Source organism: Bombina bombina, chromosome 6 (genome assembly GCF_027579735.1).
Source record: "Bombina bombina isolate aBomBom1 chromosome 6, aBomBom1.pri, whole genome shotgun sequence".
Classification (NCBI taxonomy): Eukaryota; Metazoa; Chordata; class Amphibia; order Anura; family Bombinatoridae; genus Bombina; species Bombina bombina.
In genome coordinates, this window is record NC_069504.1 from 1,006,260,981 (window position 1) to 1,006,280,955 (window position 19,975).

General features: G+C 38.9%; 1 protein-coding gene across 1 annotated transcript in view; it reads right to left on the reverse strand.

Moving 5' to 3' along the window:
* Positions 1 to 514: 514 nt before the first annotated feature.
* GEMIN5 (gem nuclear organelle associated protein 5) overlaps positions 515 to 19,975 on the reverse strand; it is a 212,199-nt gene continuing 192,738 nt past the window's right edge. Inside the window, exons 26-29 of the mRNA XM_053718712.1 lie at positions 19,577 to 19,739; positions 3,668 to 4,103; positions 3,462 to 3,558; positions 515 to 2,217 (exon numbers count right to left, since the gene is read on the reverse strand). Of these exons, the coding sequence (XP_053574687.1) occupies positions 2,047 to 2,217; positions 3,462 to 3,558; positions 3,668 to 4,103; positions 19,577 to 19,739 (867 nt within the window). The 3' untranslated portion in view covers positions 515 to 2,046. The remainder of the gene's footprint in view (positions 2,218 to 3,461; positions 3,559 to 3,667; positions 4,104 to 19,576; positions 19,740 to 19,975) is intronic.

Here is a 19,975-nt window from a genome sequence, read left to right on the forward strand (position 1 = left end):
TAGTCAGTTAGTGCTGGTTCCTGTATAGCTCCAAGGGAGGGAGCACAATGTTATCTATATGGTACACATGAATAAGCAGTGTCTTGCTGTCAAAAGCTAAAAAAAAAGCATGTGATAAGAGGTTGTCTGTAGTGGGGTAGAAATAGGAAGAAATGTAAAGGTTTAAATGTTATAAAGTATATTAATACAACAATGTTGGTTTTGCAAAGCTGGGGAATGGGTGGCAAATGCGTTATTTATCTTTTTAAACAATAAAAAGTTTGGAGTAAAACTGTCCCTTTAAAATAAAGTCACATAGACTGATGCCTAAAACTGTCTCGTTCTAACTAATGTACTCATATAAACTCATTTTCCAGATTATGAAAACAGGCCACATACCACTGGTATCTACATACCTCATTTTAGCTGGCGTCAAATATAGGAGCCATCTTATTTTCTTTCCATCATACTTCCCTTTGCCAGCTGTAATTTGCGGAGGATCAATATATTTTGCACATAACAAACCACAAATATCTATTTTCATGTATTTATTTTGAAAATCAAAAATTAGTGGAACATTCACAGTGCCATTCTTAACTTGAACTTTATGTTTTTTTAAATATATGAATTGTATGGAATGGCTGTAAAGCAGCTCTTAATTCAGGCTGTACAAATTCTCCACTTATTCTTTTCTACAATTAAATCTACAGTGTCTTACAGTTTATAAGAAAGCAATAAAGAAAATGCATTTAGGTCACTTGTATATACAAAAATGTTCATAACAAAATTAAATTACTGCATTTTACAGATATACCTTACAGTATATACAACTGTGCAACAAAGTGCTTTTCTTGGGACATACTAGTCCAGGTATTAATTGCACAGTATGTTCTTAAAGGGACATAAAAATCGCAGTACACTGAAGCTGTAAAGGTCCAGCATGCTGTTTGAATACACTTTACAGTATAAAGCACGTTAGAAAGTGATTCTCTAGCCTATTTTAAATCTAAGACTGACAGATTGAGCATGAGTTTAGTGCAGACCTCAAATCCAAGTCAGGTGTCAGTTGCTGCATACATAATATTCCCTGGCTTGTATGTTAATCAAGCCTGCACACAAGAGTAACAACCAATCAGCAGCTAAGCAGCCTCTGAACAAAGCATTGATTTTTATGTCCTATTAATAACATGTTACATTTAAATCTTTTGCAACTCATTGGTTACTCTCAAAGAGATTTGTCATTTGACCTTGCAACTAGTTTAGTTATCAATGATATATTGTGACCTGTGAATTTTGAAGGCAGACTTACTCCCTTGCACTCACAGGCATCATACTGCTATTAAGGGTCTGCCTTTCCATAATGCCAATACCTAGGTCAATGTTATACATCTGAATAATCCATTTTCCAATATCAATTGTGGGTGGGTTAAGAACAAAAACAAACCAATGGTAGATATTTGGTACCCTTAAGCTATACAATACTTTCTTGTAACTGCCCTCAAATTGTCCTGAGGACTTTTATTGTCAACCAATAATGCACTCACTTACCATTCAGTTTGTATTTAAAACTGATTTGCCCTTTCCTTATCAATTTTAAAACACAGCAGCATCATGGTGAATTCTGGCTAAGCATTTTACACAAACTTGCATTTTTTTCTGTTCAGAACAGAATTATGACTTGATAAAGAAGAGATATTCTTGGACTATGCTGTATTATAAATTAAATAATAATTGTTCTGCTTTGCAGAATAATGCCCATGCATGAATTGCTATATAGTGGACATCGGAGGGGGTCATATTTTATTTGGCTGTAATAAAACATTCTAGGAGTTTGTTTTTAAACAAAGAACAATTGTAAAAAAGAAAAGAAAAAAAAAAAAGAGGAAACCCAGCGTTTTTATATCATATATGGGATGTGCTCAAGTATGAACAGGTGTTTAAGCTCTATGGTGAATTGCAGCTTCCAGTGGAAGCAAAGGCAGCTGATAGGCATCTGTATCAAAGACGTTGTTATTGCAGAGCTGGAAGCAGTAATGCATGTGGTTTTTAAGGATGGCTGTAGGCAAGTCATACAGCTGGAGAGAGGAACTTCCTAGCTGCTTTTTGGTGGTCAGGTGATCCAGCACTATGAGTCTGCAGCAGTGTCAGGGCTTGTATCCGTATCTCAGCGGAGAGCTGAGGAGTGGGGAGATGAAGTAGCACCAAACAACTCTCTAAAACCTCAGGAAATGGCAACACCTGAAATAGCAAAGACATAAAAGATCTGATTAAAACTAGTAATGCAAGAGGAGAGAGCATAGAAGACAGCTAAGGTGCAGTTCGTTCTTTAGTATATTTGTAATAAGGACACTAGCATTAACCTATCTTTGTATTTTTTTTTACTTGAAAGGGATATTAGAGGGGCATTCCGATCACAATTAAAATGCACATAGATGAATTACATCTTTGGATAGAAAGATATTTACAATATAAATGTATTAGCAAAAATGCTTCTAGTAAACGTTATCAGTTAGTGTCAGCATTTTTCTCTGCATGTGAAGCATTAGCTAGGTATTCTTAGAGCACCAGCTTATACAGCTTTATGTTGTACCAATACAAAATGATAAGCCAGACACCACTTCTCTTCTGTTTTATGGTGTGCATGTCTCCAGGACTTTCTTTCCACTCCAACCCAAATCACATGCAACGTAATGATAAAGAGACAACACTACTTCTGTTCTGAAAGAATCTTCCAACACATTTGCGGACCTTATGGGTACATTTATTAAGCAGTCAATGTTCCCTTGAGGTGAAGGGTCACTCATTTTACTTTAGAAGAACCTAGGTCAGAGATTGTAAACCTATGGCCCGTGTGCCACAACAGGCACACAGAGACCTCTCTGTTGGCACACGAGCCATAAGTTCAAACATCATGAAAATCCCTCAAGCCTTCATCTTGCACAATTGCTTGAGCAAAAGCAGGGGTGGCATTACATGAACGGCTGCTTGTGCAATGGTGAATACAGGCAGTGTCTGCCTCCTATGGCACAACCTAATGGCTCTCCTGACTATAATAGCTACATTTGGTAACAAGCAAACCAATGCTGCTAGGAATGGGAAACGTATGCGTAGGAAGAGGTGATGTCCTGAAGACTTCTGGAGAGATATCTGCTAACTCAGAAACACCTAAAGGGCCATAATAGTGGAAAGATTACATGCAGCACTTCTACTGCAGGGGTTACACAGTTAGTAGTGTAGACTGGATGGTAATGACAGAGCATATAATTTGTTTACTTTTATGGCCCTTTCATAGTATTACACTTAGCATTCTCAACAGCTACCCATTTGCATAATTCCCAACAAGTAATAGTTGACTAAGCAAAAGTCATTCAGTCTAAAAGATTTGACCAATAATGCTGGAAACAATGTACACGTGAACAGATTCACCTCTCTTACCCCAGTTAGAAAGGCATTTTTAGCTTTAGATGAACAAATATTCTTACCTTAAAATATTCAGGGAATTCTGCAAGTTTATGGTTTGCAGTTGATAACTTCTTCACAAGCTCAGTCAGAGAAAGTGGAGCAGGTGCAGTAGTATCACTGTATAAAAACACATTAGTAAACCGTGTGATTATTAGAATTAAACACAATATAAACAACACTAGACCCTCAGTATGTAGAGACAGACATTCCAAGAACCACTGCTTACACTGGGCTTGGACTGTTGGCTTTTTCCTGAGGAGGTGATGTAGATTCCTCTAGTTCTTGGTCTAATTCAAAGGAGTTTTCATCAGTGTGCCTGTTCTTCTGATGCTGCTGTATCATCTCTCTCAGCGCTCTCTGAACCTCAGCGATCTCTCTTTGCGCACTCTGAAAGGCCGCATGCACTTCCGACAAGAGCACCTTGCAGTCATTCAACCACCCTGTGGTCTCAGGTTGCGTCGTTTCCTGCATGTTCTCAACTTCATCCTGTGACGTGTCCATTTCTTGCTCTGTGTCTGCATTTGCTTGCACTGGGGACCTTCCATTCTGGTCCCACCACATCTCATACAGTTTTATGTAGGCAAGGAATGCCTGCAGGCTTTCACATGCAGCGATGCTTTGTTTATTTTCTGGGGTGAGATGCTCACGCAATTCATCACAGCCTAAAAACAATGACCATTTACAATGAAATCAAAGCAGAATACTGATAATACATTTATAGACCATCAAAAAAGTACAGATGAAAGGTAAGCTAGCTTTCCAAGCAGAAATAAAGAAATAATTAGATCTCATTTAATTGTCCTGAATGTGTCTCCTCTACAATTTTCTTTTTTTGTCTAATTTTTAAGGTTTACACACACAGCCAGATGATTAATCTCTTGGATATTTTCTGGTACATTAATACTTTTTGCCTGGATTTTTACAATGCAAAATTTAAATAATCTGCTTATCTCAGAGTCTGACAAATTCATGTTAATTTAAAATCAGGACCTATCTCCTAGAATTGTCATACTGCTCACTTTATGGCTGTGTTTTTCAGACCACATCCCCTATAAACTATGCTTAGGAAGTATTATTCCAAGCAGGCTGAACGGTCACAACAGTGGATCTTCCACTTAAAAGGACAGGAAAGTCAAAATTAAACTTGCATGATGCAGATAGAGCATGTATTTTAAAGACACTTTTAAATTCACATCCATTTCCAAATGTGCTTCATTCGCTTTGTATCCCTTGTTGAATAATAATACACACATATCTTATACAAGTGGGGGCTATCTGCTGATTGGTGCCTGCACATATTTGTCTCTTGTGATTGGCTAACTAGATGTGTTTAGCTAGCTGCCAGAAGTGCAATGCTGTTCCTTGTGATTTTAAAGATCACATGAGTGCAGTAAACACCCTGAGATTGTAACATAAAATGTTTGAAGGGACAGTCTAGTCAAAATTAAAGGGACACTGAACCCAATTTTTTTATTTTGTGATTCAGATAGAGCATGCAATTTTGAGCAACTTTCTAATTTACTCCTATTATCATTTTTTCTTTGTTCACTTGCTATCTTTATTTGAAAAAGAAGGTATCTAAGCTTCTTTTTTTGGTTCAGTCCTCTGGACAGCACTTTTTTATTGGAGGATGAATTTATCCACCAATCAGCAAGAACAACCCAGGTTGTTCACCAAAAATGGCCCGGCGTCTAAACTTACATTCTTGCATTTCAAATAAAGATACCAAGAGAATTAAGAAAATTTGATAGTAGGAGTAAATTAGAAAGTTGCTTAAAATTTCATGCTCTATCTGAATCACGAAAGAAAAAATTTGGGTTCAGTGTCCCTTTAAACTTTCATGATTCAGATTGGACATGCAATTTTAAGTAACTTTTCAATTTACTTTTATCATCAAATTTGCTTTGTTATCTTGGTATTCTTTGTTGAAAGCTAAACCTAGGTAGGTTCATATGCTAATTTCTAAGTCATTGAAGGCCGCCTCTTGGACAGTTTACGGGTGCACAATAAAAAAACAGCCATTACAAGTGGCTGGTTATTGCTACCGCAAGCTACGAGTGGAGTGCAAATATTGCGCTTGCAAAAGCGCAAATTTGCGATCCACTAGTAATTGAGCCCTTTATAGGAACTATAAACCCTATATGTGGATCCAATGGATTTTTAGTTGCTGCAGCATAAAGTTTTAAAGAGAGATGCCCCTTGAACTGGGGACATGTTAAAAATTAAAAAAAAAAATAGGTAGTTTTTTTATATATATTTTTATGCAAGAATAGAAATAAATAAAAACTTGAAATTTTTGAATATATTTTTACATATTGTGAATTTATGATTAATTCTAATGTTGTCATATTAAATCGCTGAAGGTTACTCTAAGCTGTAAACACCCTTCTTTCACTTTGAGGAAATATTTTTGCACTTGTAAACGGCGATTTTTGGTGAAGGTAGCATTTAAGAAGGAGTATATAGAGTATCCAGTCTTTCGGGTGCCATCCCATAAGTGGGTGTTTCAGTAGTCAATTAGGGATAATTAAAGGGCCACTCGATGCAGTAGAGTTGCACAATGAACAAGTGCATAATACAGAGACAATGCAATAGCACTTACTCTGAATTTCAAATAAGCAGTAGATTTTTTTCTGATATTTTATTTTTCCATTTTCCAGCACCCTGTATCATGTGACAAATATACGTATACCCTGTGAGCTTGTGCACATGCTCAGTAGGATCCTGTTCTCCAGAAAGTGTGAATATAAAAAGGCTTTGCAAAATTTGATAATGGAAGTAAATTGGAAAGTGTCTTAAAACTGCATGCACTTTCTGAATCATTAAAGTTTATTTTGACTTGTGTCCCTTTAAAAGGTTATATTATTTCAGTCCAAAGCTAGACCAGGGCACACACACATGATTTATTATAAGTTAGGTCAATGTATTTATGGGAATCCAAGGGCCTTTCTTGTAAATCATGTTTCATCTGTTTCCTATAGGTAAGAATATATTTTACAAAAAACCCAATGACAACATTGGAAAAGTATGTACATAATTATCACTCTACAACACTGTACATATAAAATATTGTCATTCCACAAAAGAAGAAGTTTTAAACTTAACTTTTAATAAATGATCAAATAAAAAATAATTAAAAACACAACGTGGTGGTATTGGTGCAAGGTAGGAGTAGATGTTACTAAATCCCCAAATAATTGACATCCCCTAATGTGCAACCGATACTAATTACAATATAAGTACCAGTGTGGGGAAACAATATCGAAAGCCAAATTTTGATTTATATCTAGGTTTGGATATACAAAGGATTTCCTTGTGAGTAAAATAACAAGGAGTAATGGATAAGTATAAAGGTAAAATACTCTGCCCTGTTGTGTGTTCCACTGTTTAGGCTGCTATTGTTCCCATACTAAGTTAAATACCAAATTAACACTGCAACATAACGATCTTAATTTGAATACAAAGTTGCAACTAAGGTGGCAATTTCACATATATGAACAGGTGAAATGAATTATCCACTTGACATGAAGCAACTGGTTTATTATTTCTCCGTTTGTGTTCAAGAATGTTTAGGTGCCATTGTTAAAGTGAATGTAAATTTTGATGCTAAAGTGCCCGGTTTTTAAAAATTCGGTTAAAAACAGGGGCACTTTAATTCATCAAAATTTACATTTCACTTGTTGTGAAAAAAACTTACATTTTAAACTTGACAGCAGCTCCAGCTTCCTCAGGTCGTTGCAAGCCATTTCTGATGTCAGAAATGATGGATAGGTCATCCCCCAATCACAGCTTCCCCCCGGGGGAATCAGTGTCTGATTCAACGCCGTGATTGGAGGAAGCCGGATTCCTCATTTTAGACCCAGGAAGAGGCTTTGCAACGGGTGGAGGAAGCTGGAGCTGCTGTGAAGATTAAAAGCTAAGTTTTTTTTTCACAACAGGAGTGAAATGTAAATTTTGATGAATTAACCCCTTAATGACAACAGCACTTTTCCATTTTCTGTCCGTTTGGGCAAAGGCTATTTTTACATTTTTGCTGTATTTGTGTTTAGCTGTAATATTCCTCTTACTCATTTACGGTACCCACACATATTATATACCGTTTTTCTCGCCATTAAATGGACTTTCTAAAGATACCATTATTTTCATCATATCTTATAATTTACTATAAAAAAAATTATAAAATATGAGGAAAAATGGAAAAAAAAACACTTTTTCTAACTTTTAGCCCCAAAATCTGTTACACATCTGCAACCACCAAAAAATACCCATGCTAAATAGTTTCTAAATTTTGTCCTGAGTTTAGAAATACCCAATGTTTACATGTTCTTTGCTTTTTGTGCAAGTTATAGGGCAATAAGTACAAGTAGCACTTTGCTATTTCCAAACCACTTTTTTTCAAAATTAGCGCTAGTTACATTGGGACACTGATATCTTTCAGGAATCCCTGAATATCCCTTGACATGTATATATTTTTTTTTAGAAGACATCCCAAAGTATTGATCTAGGCCCATTTGGGTATATTTCATGCCACCATTTCACCGCCAAATGCGATCAAATACAAAAAATCATTCACTTTTTCACAAATTTTTTCACAAACTTAACATAAATGGCTGTAAATGCTTCTCTGGGATCCCCTTTGTTCAGAAATAGCAGACATATATGGCTTTGGCGTTGCTTTTTGATAATTAGAAGGCCGCTAAATGCCACTGCACACATACGTGTATTATGCCCAGCAGTGAGGGGGTTAATTAGGGAGCATGTAGGGAGCTTATTGGGGTAATTTTAGCTTTAGTGTAGTAAACAACCCAAAGTATTGATCTAGGCCCATTTTGGTATATTTAATGCCACCATTTCACCGCCAAATACGTTCAAATAATAATAAAAAAACTTTACATTTTTCCCAATTTTAGGTGTCTTACTGAAATCATTTACAAACAGCTTGTGCAATTATGGCACAACTGGTTGTAAATGCTTCTCTGGGATCCCCTTTGTTCAGAAATAGCAGACATATATGGCTTTGGCCTTGCTTTTTGGTAATTAGAAGGCTGCTAAATGCCGCTGTGCACCACACGTGTATTATGCCCAGCAGTGCAGGGGTTAATTAGGGAGCTTGTAGGGAATGTGTAGGGTTAATTTTAGCTTTAGTGTAGTGTAGTAGACAACCCAAAGTATTGATCTAGGCCCATTTTGGTATATTTCATGCCACCATTTCACCGCCAAATGCGATCAAATAAAAATAAATTGTTTCCTTTTTCACAAAATTTAGGTTTCTCACTGAAATTATTTACAAAAAGCTTGTGCAATTATGGCACAAATGGTTGTAAATGCTTCTCTGGGATCCCCTTTGTTCAGAAATAGCAGACATATATGGCTTTGGTGTTGCTTTTTGATAATTAGAAGGCCGCTAAATGCCACTGCGCATCACACGTGTATTATGGCTAGCAGTAAAGGGGTTAATTAGGTAGCTTGTAAGGAGTTTGCAGGGTTAATTTTAGCTTTAGTGTAGAGATCAGCCTCCCACCTGAAACATCAGACCCCCTGATCCCTCCCAAACAGCTCTCTTGCCTCCCCCACCCCACAATTGTTCCCGCCATCTTAAGTACTGGCAGAAAGTCTGCCAGTACTAAAATAAAAGGTATATATTTTTAAAGCATATTTACATATGCTGCTGTGTAGAATCCCCCCTTAGCCCCCAATCTCACGGATCCCCCATCAAACAGTTCTCTAACCCTCCCCCTCTAGCCTAATGGGCGCCATCTTGCCAGTACCCAGTTTAGTAAAAAAAAAAATTATGCTTTATTTTTTTGCCCTTTTCTGTAGTGTAGCTACCCCTCCCAGAACCCTTCGATTGCTTCTTAAATTAAAATTCCCCTTCTTTTCTCCCAATTTATTATTTAATGTTTCTGTAGTGTAGCGGTTCCCACTCGCTCCCGCCCCGTGCATGCGCCCGCCCGCCGCCCCCCGTGCACGTGCCCGTGTGCGCCCCCGGGCACTCCCGCCTCCGATCCCGCCCCCTCCACAAGATCACACACCCATTGCAGGCCGCCCACCCGCCTCCCTGTTTCGCTCCCACCCACCAACGACGCTCCGGTGCAGAGAGGGCCACAGAGCGGCTCTCTCTGCATTGGAGGCTTGCAAAGGGGTATTGCAGGATGCCTCCATATCGAGGCATTACTGCAATACCCTCAGAGCTGCTGGAAGCAATCGCAATCGCTTCCAGCACTCTGTTAGACAACTGATGTACCAGGTACGTCTATTGTCATTAACTGCTTGTTAATGCATGACGTACCTGGTACGTCAGTTGTCATTAAGGGTTTTTTAAATTTTTTAATCAAATTTTTAAAAACCGGGCACTTTAGCATCAAAATTTACATTCTCTTTAAAGGGACACTGTACCCAAAAATTTTCTTTCGTGATTCAGATTGAGCATGACATTTTAAGCAACTTTCTAATTTACTCCTATTATCAAATTTTCTTCATTCTCTTGGTATCTTTATTTAAAATGCAAGAATGTAAGTTTAGATGCCAGCCCATTTTTGGTGAACAACCTGGGTTGTCCTTGCTGATTGGTGGATACATTCATCCACCAATAAAAAAGTGCTGTCCAGAGTACTGAAACCAAAAAAAAGCTTAGATGCCTTCTTTTTCAAATGATAGCAAGAGAACGAAGAAAAAACAGAATTTATGTTTACCTGATAAATTACTTTCTCCAACGGTGTGTCCGGTCCACGGCGTCATCCTTACTTGTGGGATATTCTCTTCCCCAACAGGAAATGGCAAAGAGCCCAGCAAAGCTGGTCACATGATCCCTCCTAGGCTCCGCCTACCCCAGTCATTCGACCGACGTTAAGGAGGAATATTTGCATAGGAGAAATCATATGATACCGTGGTGACTGTAGTTAAAGAAAATAAATTATCAGACCTGATTAAAAAACCAGGGCGGGCCGTGGACCGGACACACCGTTGGAGAAAGTAATTTATCAGGTAAACATAAATTCTGTTTTCTCCAACATAGGTGTGTCCGGTCCACGGCGTCATCCTTACTTGTGGGAACCAATACCAAAGCTTTAGGACACGGATGAAGGGAGGGAGCAAATCAGGTCACCTAGATGGAAGGCACCACGGCTTGCAAAACCTTTCTCCCAAAAATAGCCTCAGAAGAAGCAAAAGTATCAAATTTGTAAAATTTAGTAAAAGTGTGCAGTGAAGACCAAGTCGCTGCCTTACATATCTGATCAACAGAAGCCTCGTTCTTGAAGGCCCATGTGGAAGCCACAGCCCTAGTGGAATGAGCTGTGATTCTTTCAGGAGGCTGCCGTCCGGCAGTCTCATAAGCCAATCTGATGATGCTTTTAATCCAAAAAGAGAGAGAGGTAGAAGTTGCTTTTTGACCTCTCCTTTTACCAGAATAAACAACAAACAAGGAAGATGTTTGTCTAAAATCCTTTGTAGCATCTAAATAGAATTTTAGAGCACGAACAACATCCAAATTGTGCAACAAACGTTCCTTCTTTGAAACTGGATTCGGACACAAAGAAGGCACGACTATCTCTTGGTTAATGTTTTTGTTAGAAACAACTTTCGGAAGAAAACCAGGTTTAGTACGTAAAACCACCTTATCTGCATGGAACACCAGATAAGGAGGAGAACACTGCAGAGCAGATAATTCTGAAACTCTTCTAGCAGAAGAAATTGCAACCAAAAACAAAACTTTCCAAGATAATAACTTGATATCAACGGAATGTAAGGGTTCAAACGGAACCCCCTGAAGAACGGAAAGAACTAAATTGAGACTCCAAGGAGGAGTCAAAGGTTTGTAAACAGGCTTGATTCTAACCAGAGCCTGAACAAAGGCTTGAACATCTGGCACAGCTGCCAGCTTTTTGTGAAGTAACACAGACAAGGCAGAAATCTGTCCCTTCAAGGAACTTGCAGATAATCCTTTCTCCAAACCTTCTTGAAGAAAGGATAGAATCTTAGGAATTTTTACCTTGTCCCAAGGGAATCCTTTAGATTCACACCAACAGATATATTTTTTCCATATTTTGTGGTAAATTTTTCTAGTTACAGGCTTTCTGGCCTGAACAAGAGTATCAATGACAGAATCTGAGAACCCTCGCTTTGATAAGATCAAGCGTTCAATCTCCAAGCAGTCAGTTGGAGTGAGACCAGATTCGGGTGTTCGAACGGACCTTGAACAAGAAGGTCTCGTCTCAAAGGTAGCTTCCATGGTGGAGCCGATGACATATTCACCAGGTCTGCATACCAAGTCCTGCGTGGCCACGCAGGAGCTATCAAGATCACCGATGCCCTCTCCTGATTGATCCTGGCTACCAGCCTGGGGATGAGAGGAAACGGCGGGAATACATAAGCTAGTTTGAAGGTCCAAGGTGCTACTAGTGCATCCACTAGAGTCGCCTTGGGATCCCTGGATCTGGACCCGTAGCAAGGAACCTTGAAGTTCTGACGAGAGGCCATCAGATCCATGTCTGGAATGCCCCACAATTGAGTAATTTGGGCAAAGATTTCCGGATGGAGTTCCCACTCCCCCGGATGAAATGTCTGACGACTCAGAAAATCCGCTTCCCAATTTTCCACTCCTGGGATGTGGATTGCAGACAAGTGGCAGGAGTGAGTCTCCGCCCATTGAATGATTTTGGTCACTTCTTCCATCGCCAGGGAACTCCTTGTTCCCCCCTGATGGTTGATGTACGCAACAGTCGTCATGTTGTCTGATTGAAACCGTATGAACTTGGCCTTTGCTAGGTGAGGCCAAGCCTTGAGAGCATTGAATATCGCTCTCAGTTCCAGAATATTTATCGGGAGAAGAGATTCTTCCCGAGACCAAAGACCCTGAGCTTTCAGGGGTCCCCAGACCGCGCCCCAGCCCACCAGGCTGGCGTCGGTCGTGACAATGACCCACTCTGGTCTGCGGAAGCTCATCCCCTGTGACAGGTTGTCCAGGGACAGCCACCAACGGAGTGAATCTCTGGTCCTCTGATCTACTTGTATCGTCGGAGACAAGTCTGTATAGTCCCCATTCCACTGACTGAGCATGCACAGTTGTAATGGTCTTAGATGAATTCGCGCAAAAGGAACTATGTCCATTGCCGCTACCATCAAACCTATTACTTCCATGCACTGCGCTATGGAAGGAAGAGGAACAGAATGAAGTCTTTGACAAGAGTTTAGAAGTTTTGATTTTCTGGCCTCTGTCAGAAAAATCCTCATTTCTAAGGAGTCTATTATTGTTCCCAAGAAGGGAACCCTTGTTGACGGAGATAGAGAACTTTTTTCTACGTTCACTTTCCACCCGTGAGATCTGAGAAAGGCCAGGACAATGTCCGTGTGAGCCTTTGCTTGAGGAAGGGACGACGCTTGAATCAGAATGTCGTCCAAGTAAGGTACTACTGCAATGCCCCTTGGTCTTAGCACCGCTAGAAGGGACCCTAGTACCTTTGTGAAAATCCTTGGAGCAGTGGCTAATCCGAACGGAAGTGCCACAAACTGGAAATGCTTGTCCAGGAATGCGAACCTTAGGAACCGATGATGTTCCTTGTGGATAGGAATATGTAGATACGCATCCTTTAAATCCACCGTGGTCATGAATTGACCTTCCTGGATGGAAGGAAGAATTGTTCGAATGGTTTCCATTTTGAACGATGGAACCTTGAGAAACTTGTTTAGGATCTTGAGATCTAAGATTGGTCTGAATGTTCCCTCTTTTTTGGGAACTACGAACAGATTGGAGTAGAACCCCATCCCTTGTTCTTCTAATGGAACAGGATGAATCACTCCCATTTTTAACAGGTCTTCTACACAATGTAAGAATGCCTGTCTTTTTATGTGGTCTGAAGACAATTGAGACCTGTGGAACCTCCCCCTTGGGGGAAGCCCCTTGAATTCCAGAAGATAACCTTGGGAGACTATTTCTAGTGCCCAAGGATCCAGAACATCTCTTGCCCAAGCCTGAGCGAAGAGAGAGAGTCTGCCCCCCACCAGATCCGGTCCCGGATCGGGGGCCAACATCTCATGCTGTCTTGGTAGCAGTGGCAGGTTTCTTGGCCTGCTTTCCTTTGTTCCAGCCTTGCATTGGTCTCCAGGCTGGCTTGGCTTGAGAAGTATTACCCTCTTGCTTAGAGGACGTAGCACTTGGGGCTGGTCCGTTTCTGCGAAAGGGACGAAAATTAGGTTTATTTTTGGCCTTGAAAGACCTATCCTGAGGAAGGGCGTGGCCCTTGCCCCCAGTGATATCAGAGATAATCTCTTTCAAGTCAGGGCCAAACAGCGTTTTCCCCTTGAAAGGAATGTTAAGCAATTTGTTCTTGGAAGACGCATCCGCTGACCAAGATTTTAACCAAAGCGCTCTGCGCGCCACAATAGCAAAACCAGAATTTTTCGCCGCTAACCTAGCCAATTGCAAAGTGGCGTCTAGGGTGAAAGAATTAGCCAATTTGAGAGCACGGATTCTGTCCATAATCTCCTCATAAGGAGGAGAATCACTATCGATCGCCTTTACTAGCTCATCGAACCAGAAACACGCGGCTGTAGTGACAGGGACAATGCATGAAATTGGTTGTAGAAGGTAACCCTGCTGAACAAACATCTTTTTAAGCAAACCTTCTAATTTTTTATCCATAGGATCTTTGAAAGCACAACTATCTTCTATGGGTATAGTGGTGCGTTTGTTTAAAGTAGAAACCGCTCCCTCGACCTTGGGGACTGTCTGCCATAAGTCCTTTCTGGGGTCGACCATAGGAAACAATTTTTTAAATATGGGGGGAGGGACGAAAGGTATACCGGGCCTTTCCCATTCTTTATTTACAATGTCCGCCACCCGCTTGGGTATAGGAAAAGCTTCTGGGAGCCCCGGGACCTCTAGGAACTTGTCCATTTTACATAGTTTCTCTGGGATGATCAAATTCTCACAATCATCCAGAGTGGATAATACCTCCTTAAGCAGAGCGCGGAGATGTTCCAACTTAAATTTAAATGTAATCACATCGGGTTCAGCTTGTTGAGAAATTTTCCCTGAATCCGAAATTTCTCCCTCAGACAAAACCTCCCTGGCCCCCTCAGACTGGTGTAGGGGCATTTCAGAACCATTATCATCAGCGTCCTCATGCTCTTCAGTATCTAAAACAGAGCAGTCGCGCTTACGCTGATAAGTGGGCATTTTGGCTAAAATGTTTTTGATAGAATTATCCATTACAGCCGTTAATTGTTGCATAGTAAGGAGTATTGGCGCGCTAGATGTACTAGGGGCCTCCTGAGTGGGCAAGACTCGTGTAGACGAAGGAGGGAATGATGCAGTACCATGCTTACTCCCCTCACTTGAGGAATCATCTTGGGCATCATTTTCAGTGTCACATAAATCACATTTATTTAAATGAGAAGGAACCCTGGCTTCCCCACATTCAGAACACAGTCTATCTGGTAGTTCAGACATGTTAAACAGGCATAAACTTGATAACAAAGTACAAAAAACGTTTTAAAATAAAACCGTTACTGTCACTTTAAATTTTAAACTGAACACACTTTATTACTGCAATTGCGAAAAAGTATGAAGGAATTGTTCAAAATTCACCAAAATTTCACCACAGTGTCTTAAAGCCTTAAAAGTATTGCACACCAAATTTGGAAGCTTTAACCCTTAAAATAACAGAACCGGAGCCGTTTTTAACTTTAACCCCTTTACAGTCCCTGGTATCTGCTTTGCTGAGACCCAACCAAGCCCAAAGGGGAATACGATACCAAATGACGCCTTCAGAAAGTCTTTTCTATGTATTAGAGCTCCTCACACATGCGACTGCATGTCATGCCTCTCAAAAACAAGTGCGCAATACCGGCGCGAAAATGAGGCTCTGCCTATGATTAGGGAAAGCCCCTAAAGAATAAGGTGTCTAAAACAGTGCCTGCCGATATTATTTTACCAAAATACCCAGATTAAATGATTCCTCAAGGCTAAATATGTGTAATATATGAATCGATTTAGCCCAGAAAATGTCTACAGTCTTAATAAGCCCTTGTGAAGCCCTTATTTACTATCTGAATAAAAATGGCTTACCGGATCCCATAGGGAAAATGACAGCTTCCAGCATTACATCGTCTTGTTAGAATGTGTCATACCTCAAGCAGCAAAAGACTGCTCACTGTTCCCCCAACTGAAGTTAATTCCTCTCAACAGTCCTGTGTGGAACAGCCATGGATTTTAGTAACGGTTGCTAAAATCATTTTCCTCTTACAAACAGAAATCTTCATCTCTTTTCTGTTTCAGAGTAAATAGTACATACCAGCACTATTTTAAAATAACAAACTCTTGATTGAATAATAAAAACTACAGTTAAACACTAAAAAACTCTAAGCCATCTCCGTGGAGATGTTGCCTGTACAACGGCAAAGAGAATGACTGGGGTAGGCGGAGCCTAGGAGGGATCATGTGACCAGCTTTGCTGGGCTCTTTGCCATTTCCTGTTGGGGAAGAGAATATCCCACAAGTAAGGATGACGCCGTGGACCGGACACACCTATGTTGGAGAAATTGATAATAGGAGTAAGTTAGAAAGTTGCTTAAAATTGCATGCTCTATCTGAATTAAAAAAGAAAAAATTTTGGTTCAGTGTCCCTTTAAGGTATAATCGCAAGGTTAATATATGGGGGATCTGAGTACAATAAGTGAATATGTGCGGGCTGAAACTGCAAGTGATATAGAACAAGTCTAGCATTTGTGCTAAGTAGCGTTCACTAGGTGATAATATTCCTTAAATAATAAGTTGTTTAATTGGATTACTTTCCCTTAGCTTATAAATATACACATCCAGGTTGAGATAAGCAATATAATACAAGTCTGAAATTAGAGCTACGCATAAAGAGTAGACTGTATGCTAGGTATTAAAATTCTTAGGCATTTACATCATAGGAAAAACTAGGTAGAATGGCTTCCCTTATTGTGTGTGTATATTCAGCCATTTAGGGGGTTAGTGCAAATCTAAGCAGTATTTACTATGATTACAGGCGACACAATTCGTCAGCCATCACTGCATATATAATGGGATTAGTAAAATAGGCAATCTCGAGAGCACCTAATACACCACAATTGTTGTTTTAAAAGAGAGAAAAAGACTCAACATCCCCACTCCCCCTGACATGTTTCGCCCGTAGGCTTTATCAAATGACCTCTCGAGATTGCCTATTTTACTAATCCCATTATATATGCAGTGATGGCTGACGAATTGTGTCGCCTGTAATCATAGTAAATACTGATTAGATTTGGACTAACCCCTAAATAGCTGAAAAATCACACACAGGAAAAGCTAGGTAGAATGGCTTCTCTTATTATGATGTAAATGCCTAAGAATTTTAGTACCTAGTATACAGTCTACTCTTTATGCGTAGCCCTAATTTCAGACTTGTATTATATTGCGCTACATCTCAACCTGGATGTGTATATTTATATGCTAAGTGAAGGTAATCCAATTGAACAGCTTATTATTTAAGGAATATTATCACCTAGTGAACGCTACTTGGCACAAATGCTAGACTTGTTCTATATCACTTGCAGTTTCAGCCCGTGCATATTCACTTATTGTACTCAGATCCCCCATATATTAACATTGTGATTATACCTTAAAGGGACAGTATACACTCATTTTCATATAACTGCATGTAATAGACACTACTATAAAGAATAAGATGCACAGATACTGATATAAAAATCCAGTATAAAACTGTTTAAAAACTTACTTAGAAGCTGTCAGTTTAGCTCTGTTGAAAAGGTAGCTGGAAAGCCCACTGCAAGTGGGAAATAAGACACTCCCCCCTCCCCCTTCTTTTGCATATGAAAAGACCCTTTACACAAACAGGAGCAAGCTGGAGAAGGTAGCTGACGGTATTCTCATAAAACTTTGGGGCTTGGTTAGGAGTCTGAAAATCAGAGCAATGTTATTTAAAAATAAGCAAAACTATGCATTTATTTAAAAAAAAAAAACTTTATGGGCTATATAAATAGATCATCTACAAAACATTTATGCAAAGAAAAAATAAGTGTATAATGTCCCTTTAACACTGGCACCTAAACATTCTTGAACACAAACTGAGAAATAATAAACCAGTTGCTTCATGTCAAGTGGATAATTCATTTCACCTGTTCATATATGTGAAATTGCCACCTTAGTTGCAACTTTGTATTCAAATTAAGATCGTTATGTTGCAGTGTTAATTTGGTATTTAACTTAGTATGGGAACAATAGCAGCCTAAACCGTGGAACACACAACAGGGCAGAGTATTTTACCTTTATACTTATCCATTACTCCTTGTTATTTTACTCACAAGGAAATCCTTTGTATATCCAAAACTAGATATTAATAAAAATTTGGCTTTCGATATTGTTTCCCCTCACTGGTACTTATATTGTAATAGTATTGGTTGCACATTAGGGGATCTCAATTATTTGGGGATATAGTAACATCTACTCCTACGTTGCACCAATACCACCACATTGTTCTACTTTGATAATATTTGTACAGTGTTATAGAGTGCTAATTATGTACATAATTTTCCAATAAATACTAGTTATTTTTATGTACAGCACCCCTTCCTCTCTAAACTAAATTATTAGAGATCATATGATTTAATTAAGGACTTATGATATAGGATACAACACTCGTAGTGCTATCGTTTTTTTCTATTGTTTCAGTAAGAATGTATTTTAGTTTAAGGTTTAAGATCAACAGAAACTAGGAACTGGACTGTTCCTTATTTCTTTAAATTGTACAATTTAAAAAAGGATTTTTGATTTATGAGAACCGCTGTTCGCCCAGCAAACAGAAACAAAACCTTAAAAAGGTAAATATTACTGATGGGCATTGTTTTATGTAATCATGTAACCTGCATATAACTGGATGCTGGACCCCCCAGCTTCAGAATCTGCAGTATGCATAATTCTCCACTAATGATTATTAGGAGTGTGTGGTCAATAAACAATATCTCTTCAAAGAACCTGGTGTTATCCTTGACTGAGTGCTTGGATCAGGAACATTTACCACACAGAGGAGAACCTTCCTGAAGTATTTTGTTCTGATCCTGCCTAAAAGGGCAGTCCAGACACAAAACACCAGGAAATCCTCCTCTGAACATTGAAAAAGAACCCCAGATGACCTTTCTGTGGGCCTCATCAGTGAGGTGCAGCCATATCCCTCTCTCTAGGAACATTGGGCCTTTAAACTGAAGTATAACATGGCCCCAAATACAATAGAAGTCAAGACTGAAATATCATTTTAAATCAAAATTATATTAAAGATTAGAACAATATTGAACATCGGTATAAAGGGTTATGACAGCCCCGTACTGAAAATATCACCCTCACATGTTCATAAAATTGATTTTGCCATTTTTTTTAAATTTAATTGCGCGATGGCTGAGCAAAATTGCTTTCATACCAATTTTAAAGCTCTTTATCATTAGGTCTAATGAACGTGTTATCAACAAATAAAGGAAGGGCATGTTTCCATGAACTCTTCCTCAATGCCAAATATGTAAAAAATCATTTTGTAGTTTTGGATGTAGCATGGTCTAAAAATTCTTATATAAGCATATGGGAAACGTATTTATTCATATGTTAATTCAAAGTTTCAAATCAATTTGTAGTGATTACCAGTCCTAGGTAAACTGCCACATTTAAGGCTAGTATGTTGGCCCATTCATAAGTTATAAGCTTTTGAAAATAGTTTTTAACATGGAGTACTCATATGAACCATGTCTGCACTACCAATCAGCAATACTATATAGATGCACACAAAATTCTAGCTTTCATTCATATTTTAAATAAATGTGAATGTATATTAATCTGTGTTAATAATCTTATAACTACGCCCTATTAATCGTGTTTTTTTATATACTACACTATCTTATTTTGAAAGTGCAACACACTAAGATCTGGATTTGCACAGGTCTTAGTGTGTTGCACTTCACAAGAAGAAATTTGGCTCCAAAAATGGAGCCGCAATCTTTGGCATTCGCTTGCTGCCAAATGTCACTAATGCATATGACTAAAAACTATTACTTCCCTTTTGAAACATGTTGCTGAAATAGTTCGCTGGCTACCCTGCTTCTAAAGAAAATAAATACATACGCTTACCATTTGGAAGCAGCAGCTTGGAAACATCTTGCATTAGGGTGAAGTGTCCAGCCTGATGACAGCGGGAAAGTGTTTGGAGGAATGATGGAGCGGCATCGTCCCATTTCATTGACAGGCAACTCAGAGAAGATAATGTTACTTCATGAGAGAGCTGTAACAGCAACTGTGAGCAAGGAAAATGGTTATCCTAATGTAATAATTATTAAGTAACTAGCTAAGAATTTCCTTCATGATTACCAAACATACATATTTGGTGACTAATAGAATTATATCTTAATTAAATAATTACTAAAAGACATTTTAGTCAAATACAAAAATCCTAAAACTAAAAGAAAGCCAAATCATCAAGATGAAGAGCAATCTTACACTAAAATAAAATGGACCCCTTAGAGTTGACAG